At 45.3% G+C, this 15707-nt stretch overlaps 1 protein-coding gene across 2 annotated transcripts in view; it reads right to left on the bottom strand.

The window, feature by feature from the left end:
- The window catches only part of rnf220a (ring finger protein 220a), a 156536-nt gene that overhangs the window by 40031 nt on the left and 100798 nt on the right, over positions 1-15707 (bottom strand). For both annotated transcript variants that reach the window (XM_054596429.1, XM_054596428.1), the window contains exon 2: positions 5538-5667. In XM_054596429.1, coding sequence (XP_054452404.1) covers positions 5538-5667 — 130 coding nt within the window. The remainder of the gene's footprint in view (positions 1-5537; positions 5668-15707) is intronic.

The following is a 15707-nucleotide window of genomic DNA, read 5'->3' as shown; positions in this document are numbered from 1 at the left end:
GTGTGTGTGTGTGTGTGTGTGTGTGTGTGTGTGTGTGTGTGTGTGTGTGTGTGAACAGCGGGCCTCACCTCCACCAACAAAGAGAATAAACACGGGTGACACAGTCAAGCTGCTGTGTAATGCAGGGGAATCTGCCAACAACCCCACACCTGTCTCCCCCCCTTTTCTATCTCTGTCTCTCTCTCTCTCTCTCTCTCCTTCTCTCTCCATCTCTCTTTTATTCATTACCTGGAACCTCTGCAGAGGCATCAACAATAACAGCCACCTCCACCTGCTCGTTGACAGTGTCAAACAACGACAAGAGAAGGAGGGAGGGGGAGAGGAAGGGAAGAGAGAGCGAGAGAGAGAGAGGACAGCAGTTGCGCGCCTGCCACGATGGGAGAAAATTGCCACGGTGACAGAGGGGGTGATAGAGAGATGAAAGGGAGTGAGAAAGTAGGGAGGGGGGTTGAGGTAGAAGGAGATGAAATGTGAGGCGAGAGAGAGAGAGAGAGAGAGAGCCAGGGAAAGATGAAGGGAGACAGGAAAACGAGAGGAGGAAAGGGAGGGATTGACGGGTGAGTCGGTGTGTCGCCGCCTCTTTTCGCGGCTTCAACACGTCTGTTTGCCCGGTTCTATGAATTTTTGATGGGGAACGAGAGGGGGGGCTGGAAATTCCAGCTGCCTGCCATGTCAAAGCAAGAAGGTGAAGAGTGTGGAAATGAGCGGCACAGCAAAGCGAAACAAACACACCGAAGACAGACGGGAAGGGGAAAAAAGGAAGGGAGACGAGACGGGAGACAAAGCAATTTAAGAGGTGTTGTGGTAATGAGGCCCGCGTGTGAACAGGGGGAGGACAGGTGAGGGCTTGTGGGTGCTTACAAACGAGCCTTACGACACATTGTCACGCTGCGCCCTCTCTGAACTACAACCTAAAAGAGGGTCAAGAACCTGTGAGATCCCGAACAAGAAGCCGCCATACAGCTAGATATGAGGGAAAACTAAATCTCCATATGGAGACGGTCCTCTTCACAGAGTCTGTCATGTTTCTATAGTAGCCCAGGCGGACAAACCAAACACTGGGTCTGGAGAAGATCTATTGTGTTTTTACGTTACATGAAGGCCACCGTAGTTCTCCGACTTATAAAACCTCGCTACCGCCAGCCGCCGTCTGACTTTCGTTGCTCCTTAAGTAGGGTTATCAAGCTGATCAATGACGGAGGGAGCGGAGGGACGTTCAGTCGGTTGCAATCTGCAACCGCACCACTAGGTGCCAAGGAATCCTACACGCTGTCCCTTTAAATGTAGTCATTATTTTCCTGCTATGTGCGAAAACCCCTTCTCCCCAAGTTTAAAGGTCAGCACATCTGGACAACCACTGTAGAAAGCAGACACATGACACATAACTTGCTGCTTTGGAGGGTAAAAAAAAAAATGTCTGGATTATTAATGTGCACTACTTTGCATTGCTGAGTTATAAGTATGAACTTCATTTGAGATGTAATTTTCTTTTTCTGATTCCAGAATTATTTTTAATTGAATCTATCTTTCCCTTTATCATCTTATGTTGTGATCCGTAGCAGTCAAAAGCTGATAAATGAGACGGCCAGTCAGCCTCCTGAAATTTTGCAAACAATCCGTTTTAGATTATTACCACCCGAAAGAGAAAAACCATTTAAAGAATGATCAAAGAAAAGTAACCCAAAGGAAGTTCTGAAACTCCTGTACTTAATCTGGACCAGCGGGCTGATCAGTAAACTGGACGCAGTTACATTCGGTAAAAAAATGCCCACCCTGGGTTAACCTGGGTTAAATCTGCATCAATCAAACACAAGTGGAGACAGACTGAGTTTGACTGACAGCTAGCAGGGGGCTCGGCCCCTCCCACCTAAGGGAGAGAGGGGGAGAGAGAGAGATGAATAAGTCCTTTTTCAGTGGGAGTTGGGTGGAATGGATGGAAGGAGGAATGGAGGGATGGCGCTTGCCTCGAGATACTGATTGCTTTTTGCCTTTTTGTGTCGTCTGCTGGAAAAGGTGGGGGCTCGCTCTCGTGGAGGCAAATTGATTATGGAGGAGGAGGAGGAGGAGGAGGAGGAGGAGGAAGAGGAGCAGGGGTACGTAGAGGAGGAGGGTGGGGGGGAGTGATGGGGTATGTAGATTGCTTTGCCCCCACGAGCCACCTGACGTTTACAGGGCATGATAAATTACCATTTGCTCAACTGTGTGTGTGTGTGTGTGTGTGTGTGTGTGTGTGTGTGTGTGTGTGTGTGTGTGTGTGTGTGTGTGTGTGTGTGCGTGCGTTTCCGTCTCCGTGCACGAGGAGCCGTGGCCCATGAACAAGCGACGGTGCTCACAGTCACCAGAGAGGACAGGGTGGCAGTCGTAATCAAACGCACGGCGAGCGGAGGAGAGAAATACAGCAAAACAAATAGAAACGCACAGAAGAGCAGATGTTGGCAGAGGAGGCCACGGGCAGATATACGGGACGCACGCATTCTCACACACACGCACCAACGCGTGTTCAAACACATGCACGCACGCGAGCGCGCCATTCGTTTCCATACCCACGGCTCTTTCATTCAGCGAGCGCCGGTCGTCATTAAAGGCAGATTTACTACAAATTGGACCAAATTCCCACTGTCACTTTCAATGATGGCTGCTAGCATGCAGAGAGCCGGGGAGAGGCAGAGCAAGCACGTGTGTGTGTGATATAGAATGTGGTTTTGCCATATAACACGCACACACACACAACACTTCTTATTCTATTTCCTGCTTCCAGTCCATTTGACACATGTACAAAGTCACATTTTGTGTTTGAGTGTGTTTGCAAAAGGATACTCTCCATCAAAATATCTTAAAATGTAATCTTTTGCATCCTTATTCCCTCCCTCTTCTCCTCTCCTTTCTTTTTCTCCACGGTGTGTGTGTGTGTGTGTGTGTGTGTGTGTGTGTGTGTGTGTGTGTGTGTGTGTGTGTGTGTGTGTGTGTGTGCGCAAGTGTCGGATGGGTTAATGGCAAGTAGCTAAATCAGCCAGCCGTGACGTTAGCCACCATCCCATCATCTCACCCGGGGATGACGCTATTTCCTTAAATAACCACGTGTGTGTGTGTGTGTGTGAGTATCAAGGAGCCACAGAGGTAAGGGCGGACTACTAACCTTTATTAATTATTGAAACACACACACCTCACCATATCAGAGGACAACAGATGGATGGATGACCCTCACACAGCTCTCCCATGTGATCTATTTGATTTTGTTATGTTCTATTCTTTTTCAGCCTCATTTCGTAGCCTTCGTCAAGGGTTCAAGTGTTCTTAGTTGTCATGGAGAGGGCTTAATCGTTGGAATTAACAACAATTTAAACTATCAAGTAAGCAAACACCATCGGCGGAGATGTGGCTTTTTTTCCGAGATGTGGCATATTTCTTCGTTCTTTCTGTCTGTCTCTGTAAAGTTATTTTGGAATATTTTTTATCGGACAATAACTCATTTTTACATCCATCTCCTAACTCCTACTAACAGTGATGATGGATTTTTGTAGGCAAACCCAGGAAGTTAGTATCGCACTGGTTCCCTCGACGAAATGCTAATGTTTTTATTCAATTGTATTTTGGATTAGTGCATTGTTAGCATTGTATTTTGGAAAACAAGATCTCTGTTGAACGGACATTTAATCCTCAGAAATGAACACCTTTTGTAGGACTTCTTTAATGTAATCGGTTCAAGTAAAAAGCTAACGTTAGGCTATAAACCCAGTACACCAAGGTCACATGACTTCACATCCAATTGTAAGCGACCGCCTATTTGAGACACGTTAAGGCTTCAAAACTACTGACATATTTAAATCTCTTAAGCTTGTTGTAACCACAGACATTTTGGGGATCTAAACAAAAACACTTTTCGCACTGCGAGATGGGGGAACGGTGCAAAGTGCAAAAATACAAACACATTTTCGGGTTTAAGGACTTATTCCTTCAGCACTCAATTCCATCTATATCTCCGTCTTTATTCCTCCTGTTTCCGTGATCCTTTTGCTTCATGTTTGAGGTCATTCTGGCCACATGTTTCTTTCTCCATCACTCATGTAAATGTCCTCTCTAACTGTGTTGCTGTCTGTCTATATGCATCCTTTCTCTTCTCGCAAAGTCGGGAGGAAATTCACATGTTGAGGGGTTTACCTCGGGTCGCTGCTTTTGGTCTGATGTTAGCTTGGAGCTTCAGGAAAAACACTTTAAAATGAGGTGATGAAGAGATGACAGGATCGGGTCAGACGAGGACGGAGTAAAAAAGAGAGTCAGGGAGGAAATGCTGTGAAATGGAGGAAAAAAGAAGGATGAAGACGGATGGGGGAACAAGAGGTCAAACAAGGAGAACGGGGGGGAGAGGAATGGGGATAGGGAGGGATGGGAGGAGCGGTGAGGGAGGTGTAAACGGGGGTAAATGAAGTGTGATTTCTAGGCGGGGTGATGCTATCTGTCGCCCCGTTCCTCCAGGTTAATGGGGACTATCATAAAGCTGGGCAGCTAAGGTGGACGCCGGGTCAAACATAAACACACACACACACAGGCCACACACGTTCTTTATGTACACAGACACACATACACACACACGTAGCCAGACGTGCGGTCAAGGTGAAATATAGATCCTAATGGTCCCATCGTTAAAAGGGCTTGGAGTTGATTTATCTGCCGTAAAACAGCTCGTGCAACTGCCATGAGGAGAAGCAGGATGGGGGGGTGGCGGCGGACTTGGGGTCACAGGTTTGAATCCTAATCCCCGCAGGAAACACTTAGCGTTACGTCGACGGCATGCCGCTGCCTTTTATGCAGATTTATGGCCCCGAAATCTCGTCTCAGGAAGAATGGTGGTCAGTGAGCTTGACATAAAGAGCTGAGTTGAAGCTCAGCCTCCAACCCTCTGCCTCAAAAACACATATCTTTACGAGCAGGTCAAGTATTCGCCTTCGGGATTGATATCAGTTTTGATTTTTCGGCGTCCACGATGACGACATGCAGAGATGTGTTTAGCTTACCTTAGCAGAAAGACAGGAAACACGGAAAAAGAGAGCTAGCTTACGTCAAAAGTTTGAAAAAATAATGTTTTTTTAGGACTAGACCAAGCAAACAAAGGACTTTCACCCAGGAGACTGCTGTTCAGGTCCCATGTGAAACCAATAGGTTGAATGGGTGTGAACGGGTGAATGATATGTAATGTAAAAGCGCTTTGAGTGGTTCAGAAGACAAGAAAAGCGCTATACAAGTACAGTCAATTTACCATTTAATGGTAGATGTTGTCATGGTTGTTACGTCACTATTCTAAGACAAAACAAGGTCTTTTATTAAGCTTAACTGAGTAGTTTTGCTAGTTATGACAGTTCAGAAGTCTAATGGCCTGCAGGGTGAAGCGGTCCCTGCATCTGGTGGTACTGAACGGATGCTGAGGTAACAAAACCAGATTTTTGTGGGTCCTGAGACCGGATGCTGCGATATCCTAAAACTGGATCCTGTACCGTAAATGACTGTGCGTGAAAAATCCCACACATGTGTTTCAGGCCTACCTGAAGCATACGGCGGTTAGCCTCTCGATCTCTGTCTCCATGTGTTCCTGTAGCTCTCCGGGCCTCAGCAGCACCTGGCAGATGGGACAGATCGGAGCCTGGCTGTCATACATGGACATCTTCTTTTTACCTGGAGACAAGATAGGAAGCAGGACAAATGGAGGAACATCAAGATGTGTGTAGGACAGATTTAACCATGTATCTAGCACACAAATGCATATTGTTAGGTCAGTCTAACTTGTTTCACAAAGACAAATCAAATGTTTCCAACTTTGTATCTATTGTGCAGTACACACTCCACAAAGTTGACCTGGCAGCCCTTGAATTCACCAAAGGACACCCAAGGAAGGAGTGTGTATTTTTGCTATGGCCTTGAACCCTGGTTTTGCTCTCTAAAATCACACACATGAAGTGCACGTGCATTATAATTCTGCTTTTACACACAGTGGTAAAGGGGGAATAGAGTGCCGCTCAGTCTCCAGCGTGTCCTCTCAGGTCGAAGCAGATTTAAAGAAGTGTCAGCGGTGGATGAGATAATGCTGTATAGAGTCTGCCAACACTACCTCACTTCATTGTCCTTGATCGGCGGGGCACAGGGCGGAGGCCCACCTGTGTGTGTGTGTGTTACATTGTGTGTATCGGGAAAGTGCACACTTTGCATTTTTTTTTTTTTGTTGCATGTTGTGGTCTATGTGCCTTTGTGTTTGCATGTGCGTAGTATACACCCAACTTTCTCAAGTTTACCTTTGAGTCTGCTTGAGCCGGCTAAAAATATCATCTATTGAAAGTGTCTCCGTGCTTAATGTCGGAGGACACTTCCTGATTTCCTGTATTTAGCCAATCAAACAGGCTTTTTTTAGTCCAGGGAACAATAGGCTCCGCCTCAGCCAGGATATCCCGTTTAGACTGCTTGTCACCGCGGCAACTGGAGGACCAGGTGGGGGGGGGGGGGGGGGACGGACTCCCTGTCCCACTTGTATTCGTGCTTTTTCCCCACACACACACACACACACACACACACATACATGCACATGCATCCCTCTGTGGACACGTATCATCGCTCACATATTTGTGTTTCAGAACAGTTTCCTGCAAGCGAACTCATCAACTAGTGGGGAACACACACACACACATACACACACACCTACACCTACGCACACACATCCCCTCCCCTTTTCTCTCAGAGCGTGCGTGTGCATACCGGCCTCCCATTCTCCTGCACCGCTACTTAACAGAGCCACAGCGCTGGACACGTTAAGTGACTTTGAAAAATAGGTAATCGATTACTCTCCATCTCTCCCTCTGCCTCTCTTTCTCTTGTTCTCCCCACACCTATCCCTCCCTCCGTCTCTCTCTCTCTCTCTCTCCAGCCTCATCCATTTCTAATTTTCTGCTCCCTACCATCCATTTATTTGTTTCATTTCTTTCTCCTCCTCTCTTCTCTCCCTCATCTCCTCTCTGATTATTTCATTGTTCGCCTCCCCCCCTTTTTTTCCTCCATCGTTCTGTCTTTTTCTGTTGCCCCATCACTTTCTCTTTCCCCTCATGTTGCTCGTCTCCTTTTCTTTCCCTCTCCTCTTCTCCCCCCCGCCTTCCCTACCCTTCTCCCCTTTATTGCTTTGACAAGATAATTTGAGTCATGCTGAAGCCGTCGCCATCCGCCACAGCAAACAAAGAGAGATCCAATCCCTGTCTGCAGCTGATGGGGCTCTTTCTATTCCTGCGGACAAACACACACCTGGAGGACTTGGACGCACACACAATCAGACCCACACACACACACACACATGTAGGTTTGCCCTTGATTATGTTTTGGGCTTTTGTAATGTCAAAAAAACATAAAGGTAAATACTTATTTTGCACAGCGTGAGTTTACCTTTTTTTTTTGCATTTCAATTTGAGGTGATTTCCTTTGAATTGTGGAATGTTCTGACTTTTATTTGTATTATTAAAAAAAAGTGATGAAAAAGGAAACGTAGATGCTTGGGTTTGACAACAGAAATGTCAACAATCAACTACAAGGAAAGACTAGAAAGTGGAGGAGTATTGAATTCTGCTGTCCTGCATAAAAAGGCTTGAAACCAAGCTGTTAAATGCGAACACAGAGTTCACACACTCAGATTGTACTTGCTCTGATGTGATGGAACAGCTGGTCATGTTTATAGAATAAGACCCAACTTTAGTGCCCACCAGAGTGGGGAACTCGTCTTTAGCTCCCCGAAACATAAACACAGCACAAAAGCATGGAACAAATTATGATGAGAAAATCCCAAATAATTTGCACATAGGTAAACATTAAATAAATGACGTAAAACAGAGCATAAATCATAAAATAAAATACCGTGGAGCAAGAATTGTGGCGCAGATCTTTGAGTTTAAATTGCAGATTGCTAGTAGACCCCTTTATATTTTTGATCGCCTCCCAGAGCATCAAACTGATTAAAAACAACCAGCCGCCAATTCAGATTTCTTGGTTATCATGTCAACGTATTTGAAACGTATTAGAACATGTTGTCAAATCATAGGACTTGACTTTTTTTCCTGTTCTCTCACCCTTTCTGTGCCACTCTCACCCCTATGCATCCCCTCTCTCCCTGAGGAAAGTGAGTGACGGGGAGAGGCGATCAGACAGATAAATCCAGAGGAAGAAGGGGGAAGAAGAAGAAGAAGAAGAAGGAGGGGAGAGGAGAAAGGGGGGGGTGTTGATGTGATGTCGCACACCAGGCTTGTCAGCGCCTTAAAGATGATTAATGTCGGGGCAACACACACACACACACACACACACACACACACACACACACACACACACACACACACACACACACACACACACATCTACGAGCCTCCCACATGTCCTGCTTTGGACCTCACAGCTCACACACACACACACACACACACACACACACACACACACACCCTGCGGCGCAACACGGGTACGTTTAATCTCAGGGAGCAGAGGAAGTCAGAGGAGGGGAGAGGAGGAGGAGGGGTGAGGTGGGATGAAGGAGAGAGAGAGGGCTGGACAATAACAAGGAAATAGGCCTGACAGGACTTTTTAGTGTCGCGATTCTTCAGTGAGAGCACCGGGCCGGCGGAGCAAAACGAGGGAGGGATGGATGGATGCGTGGACAGAGGAGAGTGGAGAGGAGGTGTGCATCTCTCTGACAGACATGATGGAGTGCAGGCCTGATCCCCCCCTAATGTGCCAAGATGGATCGTCTCATCTTCCGTTCCTCCCTGACTTTCTTCCCCTTTCTATCTCCCTCTCAGTCCCCGTCCGTCTGTCTTCCTACCTCACTCACTTTGTCTCCCATTTTCCCTCGTTTCACCCCTTTTTGTTTCTCTTTCTTCTTCCTCTGTCCTCATTCAACCAGCTCCACCCCATCTCCTCTTCTTCTTGGGTCCTTTTAATCTCTGCCACTTGATCCACTTCATGGCTGGTTTTTGTTCGTGTCACAGAACAATACGTCACCCGGCTGGCAGGAAGCATATCCGACTGACTTTTGGGATCTCCTGTCTGATTTATTTACTCCCCAGCATGGACACTTAGGCCGGTCTAACCCCATCCAGAGAGTCCCTAAATCCTATTTCATCCGATGTTATGTACACCGTGTGACAATCATACATTTCCCAGCAACAAGTCACTTGCATATTCTCTGCTGTCAACACCAATGTGTTTTTATGTCACAGACATCCATTGTGTTTAAATAGGTTTCTAAGAAACAAAAGTAATAAGTCGATTTTTCCCTAGCGGACATCTGAACCACATCAGATCAAGATCAAGTATCAAGCTAATAAAACCACGCAAGTAGGCCTATAGTTTTTAAGCTGGTAAAGAATTAGGGGTTAAATTTGCTCTATAAATAAATCAGCATTACTGGATCTCATAATCAAAAACAGCTTATGATCATTCAAAAAGTAAAAAAAAGACTACCATAACCCATACTAAACTTGAAATAATTTCTCTAATCAATGAAATAATGAGGAGTCACACACACACGCACACACACACACACACACACACACACACACACACACACACACACACACACACACACACACACACACACACAAGTAGGCAGGTAATTATAGACACCAGATGGTGGGGCGGAGAGAGCTACATCATACGGAAGAGTGGAGAGCAAAGAGGACCCATCCCTCCTTGTTTCACTTTTGCCCTTGCTTTCATCCTGGTATTTTTCCTTTCCTTCCTTTACAACCTTACTCTCTCTGTGGTTTGGTCCTTGAGCCTTTCCTTTTTATTCTTTCCTCCCTTTCTTTTCTTCCTTGTTTTCTTCTCCTTCTATATTTTTTGTTCTCATACATGTTTTTTCTGATCTTCCTTCCTTTCCTCTGTCCTTCTTTCTTTGCACTTTTTCACTTTTGCTGTCGCTTTCATTCCTCCTTTACTTCCTGCTTTCCGTCCTTTGCAACCTTACTTTCTCTGTGGTTTGGTCCTTGTGCTTTCCTTTCTTCTTTCCTTCTTTTCTTTTCTCACTTCCTTGTTTTATTCTCTTTCTACATTTTGTCCTTTTTTCTTCTTAAACACATTTTTCCGATCTTCCATCTTTCCTGCCCTCTGTCCTTCTTAGTGCACCAATAATATATCTATATTAAAAAAAGGTTTAGGTTTCTCTCTAGTTCTCTTTAGCCAATAGCTGAGGAAAACGTGTTAAATGTCAGTCATCATGAAGCAAGTTGACTCCCTTTGAACACTTGAAACATCCTTTTTTTTTTTACTTTATCTCCTCTGCTGCACACACACACACCTTCCATCTTTCTCTCTCTCTCTCTCTGTTTTTCTCTGTCTCTCTCTCCTCTCCCACGTTGCTTTGGTCCAGATGAAGTGGGAATCAATAGATGCTAGATAGCGCCGGCTCCCAGTCACAGACTACAATGAGCTGAGGTAAAAGGCCACCTCCAGAGAGGACGGGGATTGTCAGCTCGATACTGGGCTCTCAATGGGGCCAGAGATAAAAAACCATTTGGGGTGTCCTCATGGCTCAATGGGCTAAGAGGCAAACCATGTACTCACAACACTGTGGGCCCCCAAAAAATCCCAATTAAATGACCTGTATTGCGTGTCATCCCTTCGCTTTTATCTCTCCTCTCGGGACTGTTCCTGAAACCAAAAAACTAGAAAACACCTTTGTGTTTCGGCTGGAGATGAAATGAATCTGGTGCTGCTGCAATCTGCAATTAAAGGAACCTTTTTGCTTAAATTCAAAAGACGTTAGAAACTGACGAGAAATGCTTTTCTTTCTTTCCATTTCCCGTCTTTTAAGTTCATTGCAACGGATCGAATTCACTTGTAAATTATACGCACAATCAGCTAATGAGCCCTGAGCATGTAAACTGGATTTAAGCGCAACAATAAGAGTCAGAAAAGAGGAGGGCCGGATTTATGAGTTGGCACATGTACAGTGTGTTGGTGGGCCACACACACACACACACACACACACACACACACACACACACACACACACACACACACACACACACACACACACACACACACACACACACACATTTGGAATGGAATTACAAAGTGTCTAGATGTAGAGGCTGTTTTTCTGTCCTTGAACAGTTGTCTTCTCCTTGTGTGAACACACACACACACACACACACACACACACACACACACACACACACACACACACACACACACACACCCAATCCCCCTCCTTGTTGTTCCCCTAAATGAGTTTTCTGACATGCATCAAGTGTTTATGCCCGCTACCCCTCTTTTCTCCTCTTCCCCTCCTGCTCCTCCTCCTCCTCCCCCTCCTCCCCCTCCCCTCCCCTCGCCACTCGTCCGGCCGGTTAGCTATAACACCCGCCAACATCGGTAAACAAGGAAATCTCTCAGCCACGGCCCGGCGTGTAACCGCATTACCGCGCCCGATAACCTCTTCAAATAATGTGCGATAAGGGGAATTTGATTTGATTCACGGAAAAGGGAAAGAGGGCTTCTGCCTCCCCCTCCCCTCAGCAGTCTCTTCCTTCTTCCCTTTTCCTTTCCTTTATTTCTTTCTTTCCCTTCACCCTGCCATCGCGTCTCCTTCGTTTCACTTAGCCCGAGGACTCCTAGCCTCCTCCTCCTCCCCTTCGTCTCATCCCCCTTTATTCTCCCCCTCTCCAGAATGACACCGCCTCGCATCCACAATCAAATAAATCCAACCGAGGTGTCAGCCTTCATTTCCACTCTCCCCTCTCTCTATCTCACGCCTCCCCCCCCAACGCAAGGTGAGGTGAGAGGCCCCCGTAAAGCCATCATCTCCATAATGGCAAATATGAGCCCTAAAGCCCAAAACCAGGGGGCCGCATTAACACAAATGGGACCAGCAAAGGTGTGTGTGTGTGTGTGTGTCTGTGTCTCCCAGTGAGGTGATATGTTTTTTTCTTAAGTGAGCTGTGATTTAAGCAGGCTAGACACTAGGCTGATCACTAGCTTCGTCTGTGTGTGTGTGTGTGTGTGTGTGTGTGTGTGTGTGTGTGTGTGTGTGTGTGTGTGTGTGTGTGTCTGTGCAAAATAGATGAGGCTGTGCTGCTCATTCAGAGGACATTTGATGAAATGGAACGGGGGTCAACTTCAGTTTGCCACCCGGGCAGCGTTTTCGCTTCTCCGTGCTTATGTGTATGTGTGTGTGTGTGTGTGTGTTTTTCCTGTGTCTCTAATCGCAGGCGTGCGTGTGTGTGTGTGTGTGTGTGTGTGTGTGTGTGTGTGTGTGTGTGTGTGTGTGTGTGTGTGTGTATGTGTGTTTGCGCGTTCTCACTCCCTGACAATGATGCATGGCGCTTTTAAATAGCACTCCTCCACGCCCCGCTCAAAACTCATCACCGGGCTCTTTTTCGCTGTCCCTCCCCCCCTCCCTCCCCCCCGCTCCCTAGGGTTGTCACTTTTAGAAAAGCAAATGAAATGTCGGCGGCGGAGAGAGGAGGGATGAAGAGATGGCCCCGGATAGAGGGATTGAGAGGGGAAAGGTGTGTGTGTGTGCTTGCTGTCTGTTTAAGTCAAGGGACTATTTCTGAACATATGCATGTCGCACAGTGAGAAAGAGTGAAATGTAAATCCGAAGATGCATTTATTTTACATGGACGGGACGTTTTGGCAACATGGGAACACTGTGACTGTTACCCCATGTAGAATATTCTTACAATCTGTCACAGCAGGAAGGTTTGGGCCCTGAAGACGGCATAGATAAATAAATAAATAGAAACTAAAATAAAATGAACAAAATGTATGAGACATTTTGAGGATTCGGGGAAAACAAAAGGGAAATACCAAGACATGAACAAGTCATTAATCACCCTGGTTCTGAACCTACGCTGATAAATGGTCATCTGATCAGTGTTGGTGTGTGTCTGTTTACAAGCGTGTGTCAGCATGTGTGATGTGGGTTTTACCCATGGGACTCTGCTGCGCGTGTCCGTCTGAAAGACAGCGGCGTGATGCTGGTGAGGTTACCTCCAACTACTGACAGCTGTTTATCCAATCAATCATCTTGTCAGTGTGTGCACATTTGTGTGTGTGTTTGTTTGTGTGTATGTGCGTGTGTGTGAATGAGAGAGAGAGAGAGACAGTGGCAAGGGAGATGGAAGTAAATTAATGGAGCATTAACCAAGCACTGACCCACAGAGCAGAGGCACAACTAGCCGCAATACCGGCTGAATCTAAATCCAAGAGCCCTATATCAAGTGAACCCACACACACGCACACACACACACACACACACACACACACACACACACACACACACACACACACACACACACACACACACACACACACACGCTTCAAGCCATAGTTTCCTACCAACCTTCTGCAGGAAAAAGACCAAATCTATTCCATAAAGATAAAAGTGTAAGTTTCTGAAAGCCAGCGTAAGCTGCTTTATGAGTTTATGTACCAGAATAGAATTTAATAGCGAGCATTTATTTATATGGAATGAAGAAATACATATATTGTTATTGTAGCTATTGTACCCAGTACAAGAGAAAAAAATGTAAAGGTGCATAAACTATATAAATGTTCCAGTTGTTGGTTAAAAGATCATTCATTAAAAAAATCTAACTTCTAAGGATTTCTTACGGATAACCCCATTATTCCGTATTGTGCTATAATTAAAAAATTAATATAGTCATGTTACATCAACCCACACTTGAAATATATACGGTATTGAATAATTAATCATCATAATTAATCATTAATACTTAATGATTTTGGATTGAGCACATTTGACATTAAAGGCAGACAAATTGAACTTTTAATTACCTCTATGATTATACTCGTTCAGTATGGAAAGCGCTTCTAATTTCTTGCATCGACTTTTATTGTTTTCTGTTTTATTGTTCTCTGTAATTTTTGTTATTAAAAAAAAGAGACACAATGGAGGAAAGAGACATTTTGTTGCCTCTGCTGACCTACGCCCTCTCTCTTCTCCTCTCTCTGCTGACTGTCTCTATTCCATTTCTCCTCCCTTGGCTGTCCAGGAGGAGGAGGGATACCTGACAGAAGGGGGTGTGGGCGTGAGGCCTGTCGGCACTCATTTCCATCCCAAAGGGGGCCTCGCCGCGATGGGAACATGCAGCGTCAGTGGCCGAAAAGGGGGGGCATCGTCAGCAAGTTTGGATTGGACGCCCTGACTCGGCCCTAATCACCACCAACACCAACACAAAGTTCCAGCTCTTAAGTATTATGTTCAAATTGACACTGAAACTTCTACTGAAGGGATTAAAATGCTGTAAATGAGAATGTCAACGCTTCTTTTCCCCTCTAACAGTTTATTTTGTTGACCTTTTAATCTGACCAGACCAACTAGCTCAACTTGAAACAGACAGACACTTACAGAAATAAGGCTGCCCTTCAGATCCCCTCTCTATTAGTCATCTCTCTTTATCTCCCTCATTTAATCTCCTTATTTCCTTCATTCCGTCCTCTTTTATCCTCCTCTCCTCCGATCCCACTCTCCTCCGTCCTCTCTCCGTCTCATTATCCCCCTCCCCGCTGCTTTCATATGGTCTAGCGGGCTGAATTAATTACCAAAGCCAATTAACGCTAGATTGGCTGATGTTTTAACTAATTAGCTTTAATGAGGGTGCCATGGCTGCCTGCACTGTGTTAATTGAATCCTAACAGCGGAGGAGGAAGCCTGTGGAGGCAAAATGAGAGGGATGGATGGATGGATGGATGGATGGATGGAGGTATGTGCCCACGTACACATACGCACACAAGCTGTTATTGATAATATTCAGAGCGCGTCGCTGGAACACCCAGCCTGTTGTCGCTTCTGGTTTGTCATTAACATTATTGGCCTTTCCTACCTGTGTTAAACACACACAGGCACTCAAAGGAAAAGGAAATAGGATGTTATAAAAAAACAGGAGGTACAATTATGTTATGTCACTGTGTAAAAGTTTGTCTTAGCTAACTGGGTTTTCTTAATAGAAACTCATAACCTCACCGTGGATCTCCTGGTTGTGCCTAGCCGTACTCGTTATTGCAAAACGTGCCCGGCGAAGAGGAGCAGCAGATTAAAATCTTTCATCAATGTCAGCGCTGTCCTCTTAGAGGCCGGATTACTCGCTGCGTATACATGCAGCTCCTTTTCTTCCCGCCTGCCTTGTGATAGCAGGATCATCAGGGATGGGATTTGAAATGTATGCATATCTGAAAAGTCCTATGGATAAAGCCACATTATGTCATTTAGAAGGTTTGAATAAGCGCCATGTGTTCTGGGAGCAGCAACTCTGATTTTAGTGAACGGAATATTTTAGAAGGTCCTTTAAATACTTTTTTATCCTGTATCCTGACCCTAAACCGCACCAAATCCTTTGGATGTTTTTGAAGGAGTGGAATAGCATGAAAGGGAACATGAATCGCATTATTTAAGGAAAGTTCCAAGTACTGTTCTACAAAGCTAATAGGCTACGCAGTAACTATAATATTGTATTATATTTGGTCAAAATTGAGTTAAGGGCAGCAACTGACTTTTTGACATGTGTTTTTTTTTTCCCGTATATGAAGAAAGAAATAACACAAAACAGAGCTTAAAAAACAAAACTGCAGTAAAACTCTATAGTTACTGTTTTCTGGTTTGGATTGATGTACTTTGTTACAAAGAAACAGTCAACTAGACAGCTAAAGAAAGAAAGCTAAATCAAGCAAAA

The sequence above is a fragment of the Anoplopoma fimbria genome, chromosome 3, assembly GCF_027596085.1.
Source record: "Anoplopoma fimbria isolate UVic2021 breed Golden Eagle Sablefish chromosome 3, Afim_UVic_2022, whole genome shotgun sequence".
Lineage (NCBI taxonomy): Eukaryota > Metazoa > Chordata > Actinopteri > Perciformes > Anoplopomatidae > Anoplopoma > Anoplopoma fimbria.
The sequence above is the reverse complement of the archived record's forward strand: the minus strand, read 5'-3'. Positions and strand labels throughout refer to the sequence as shown.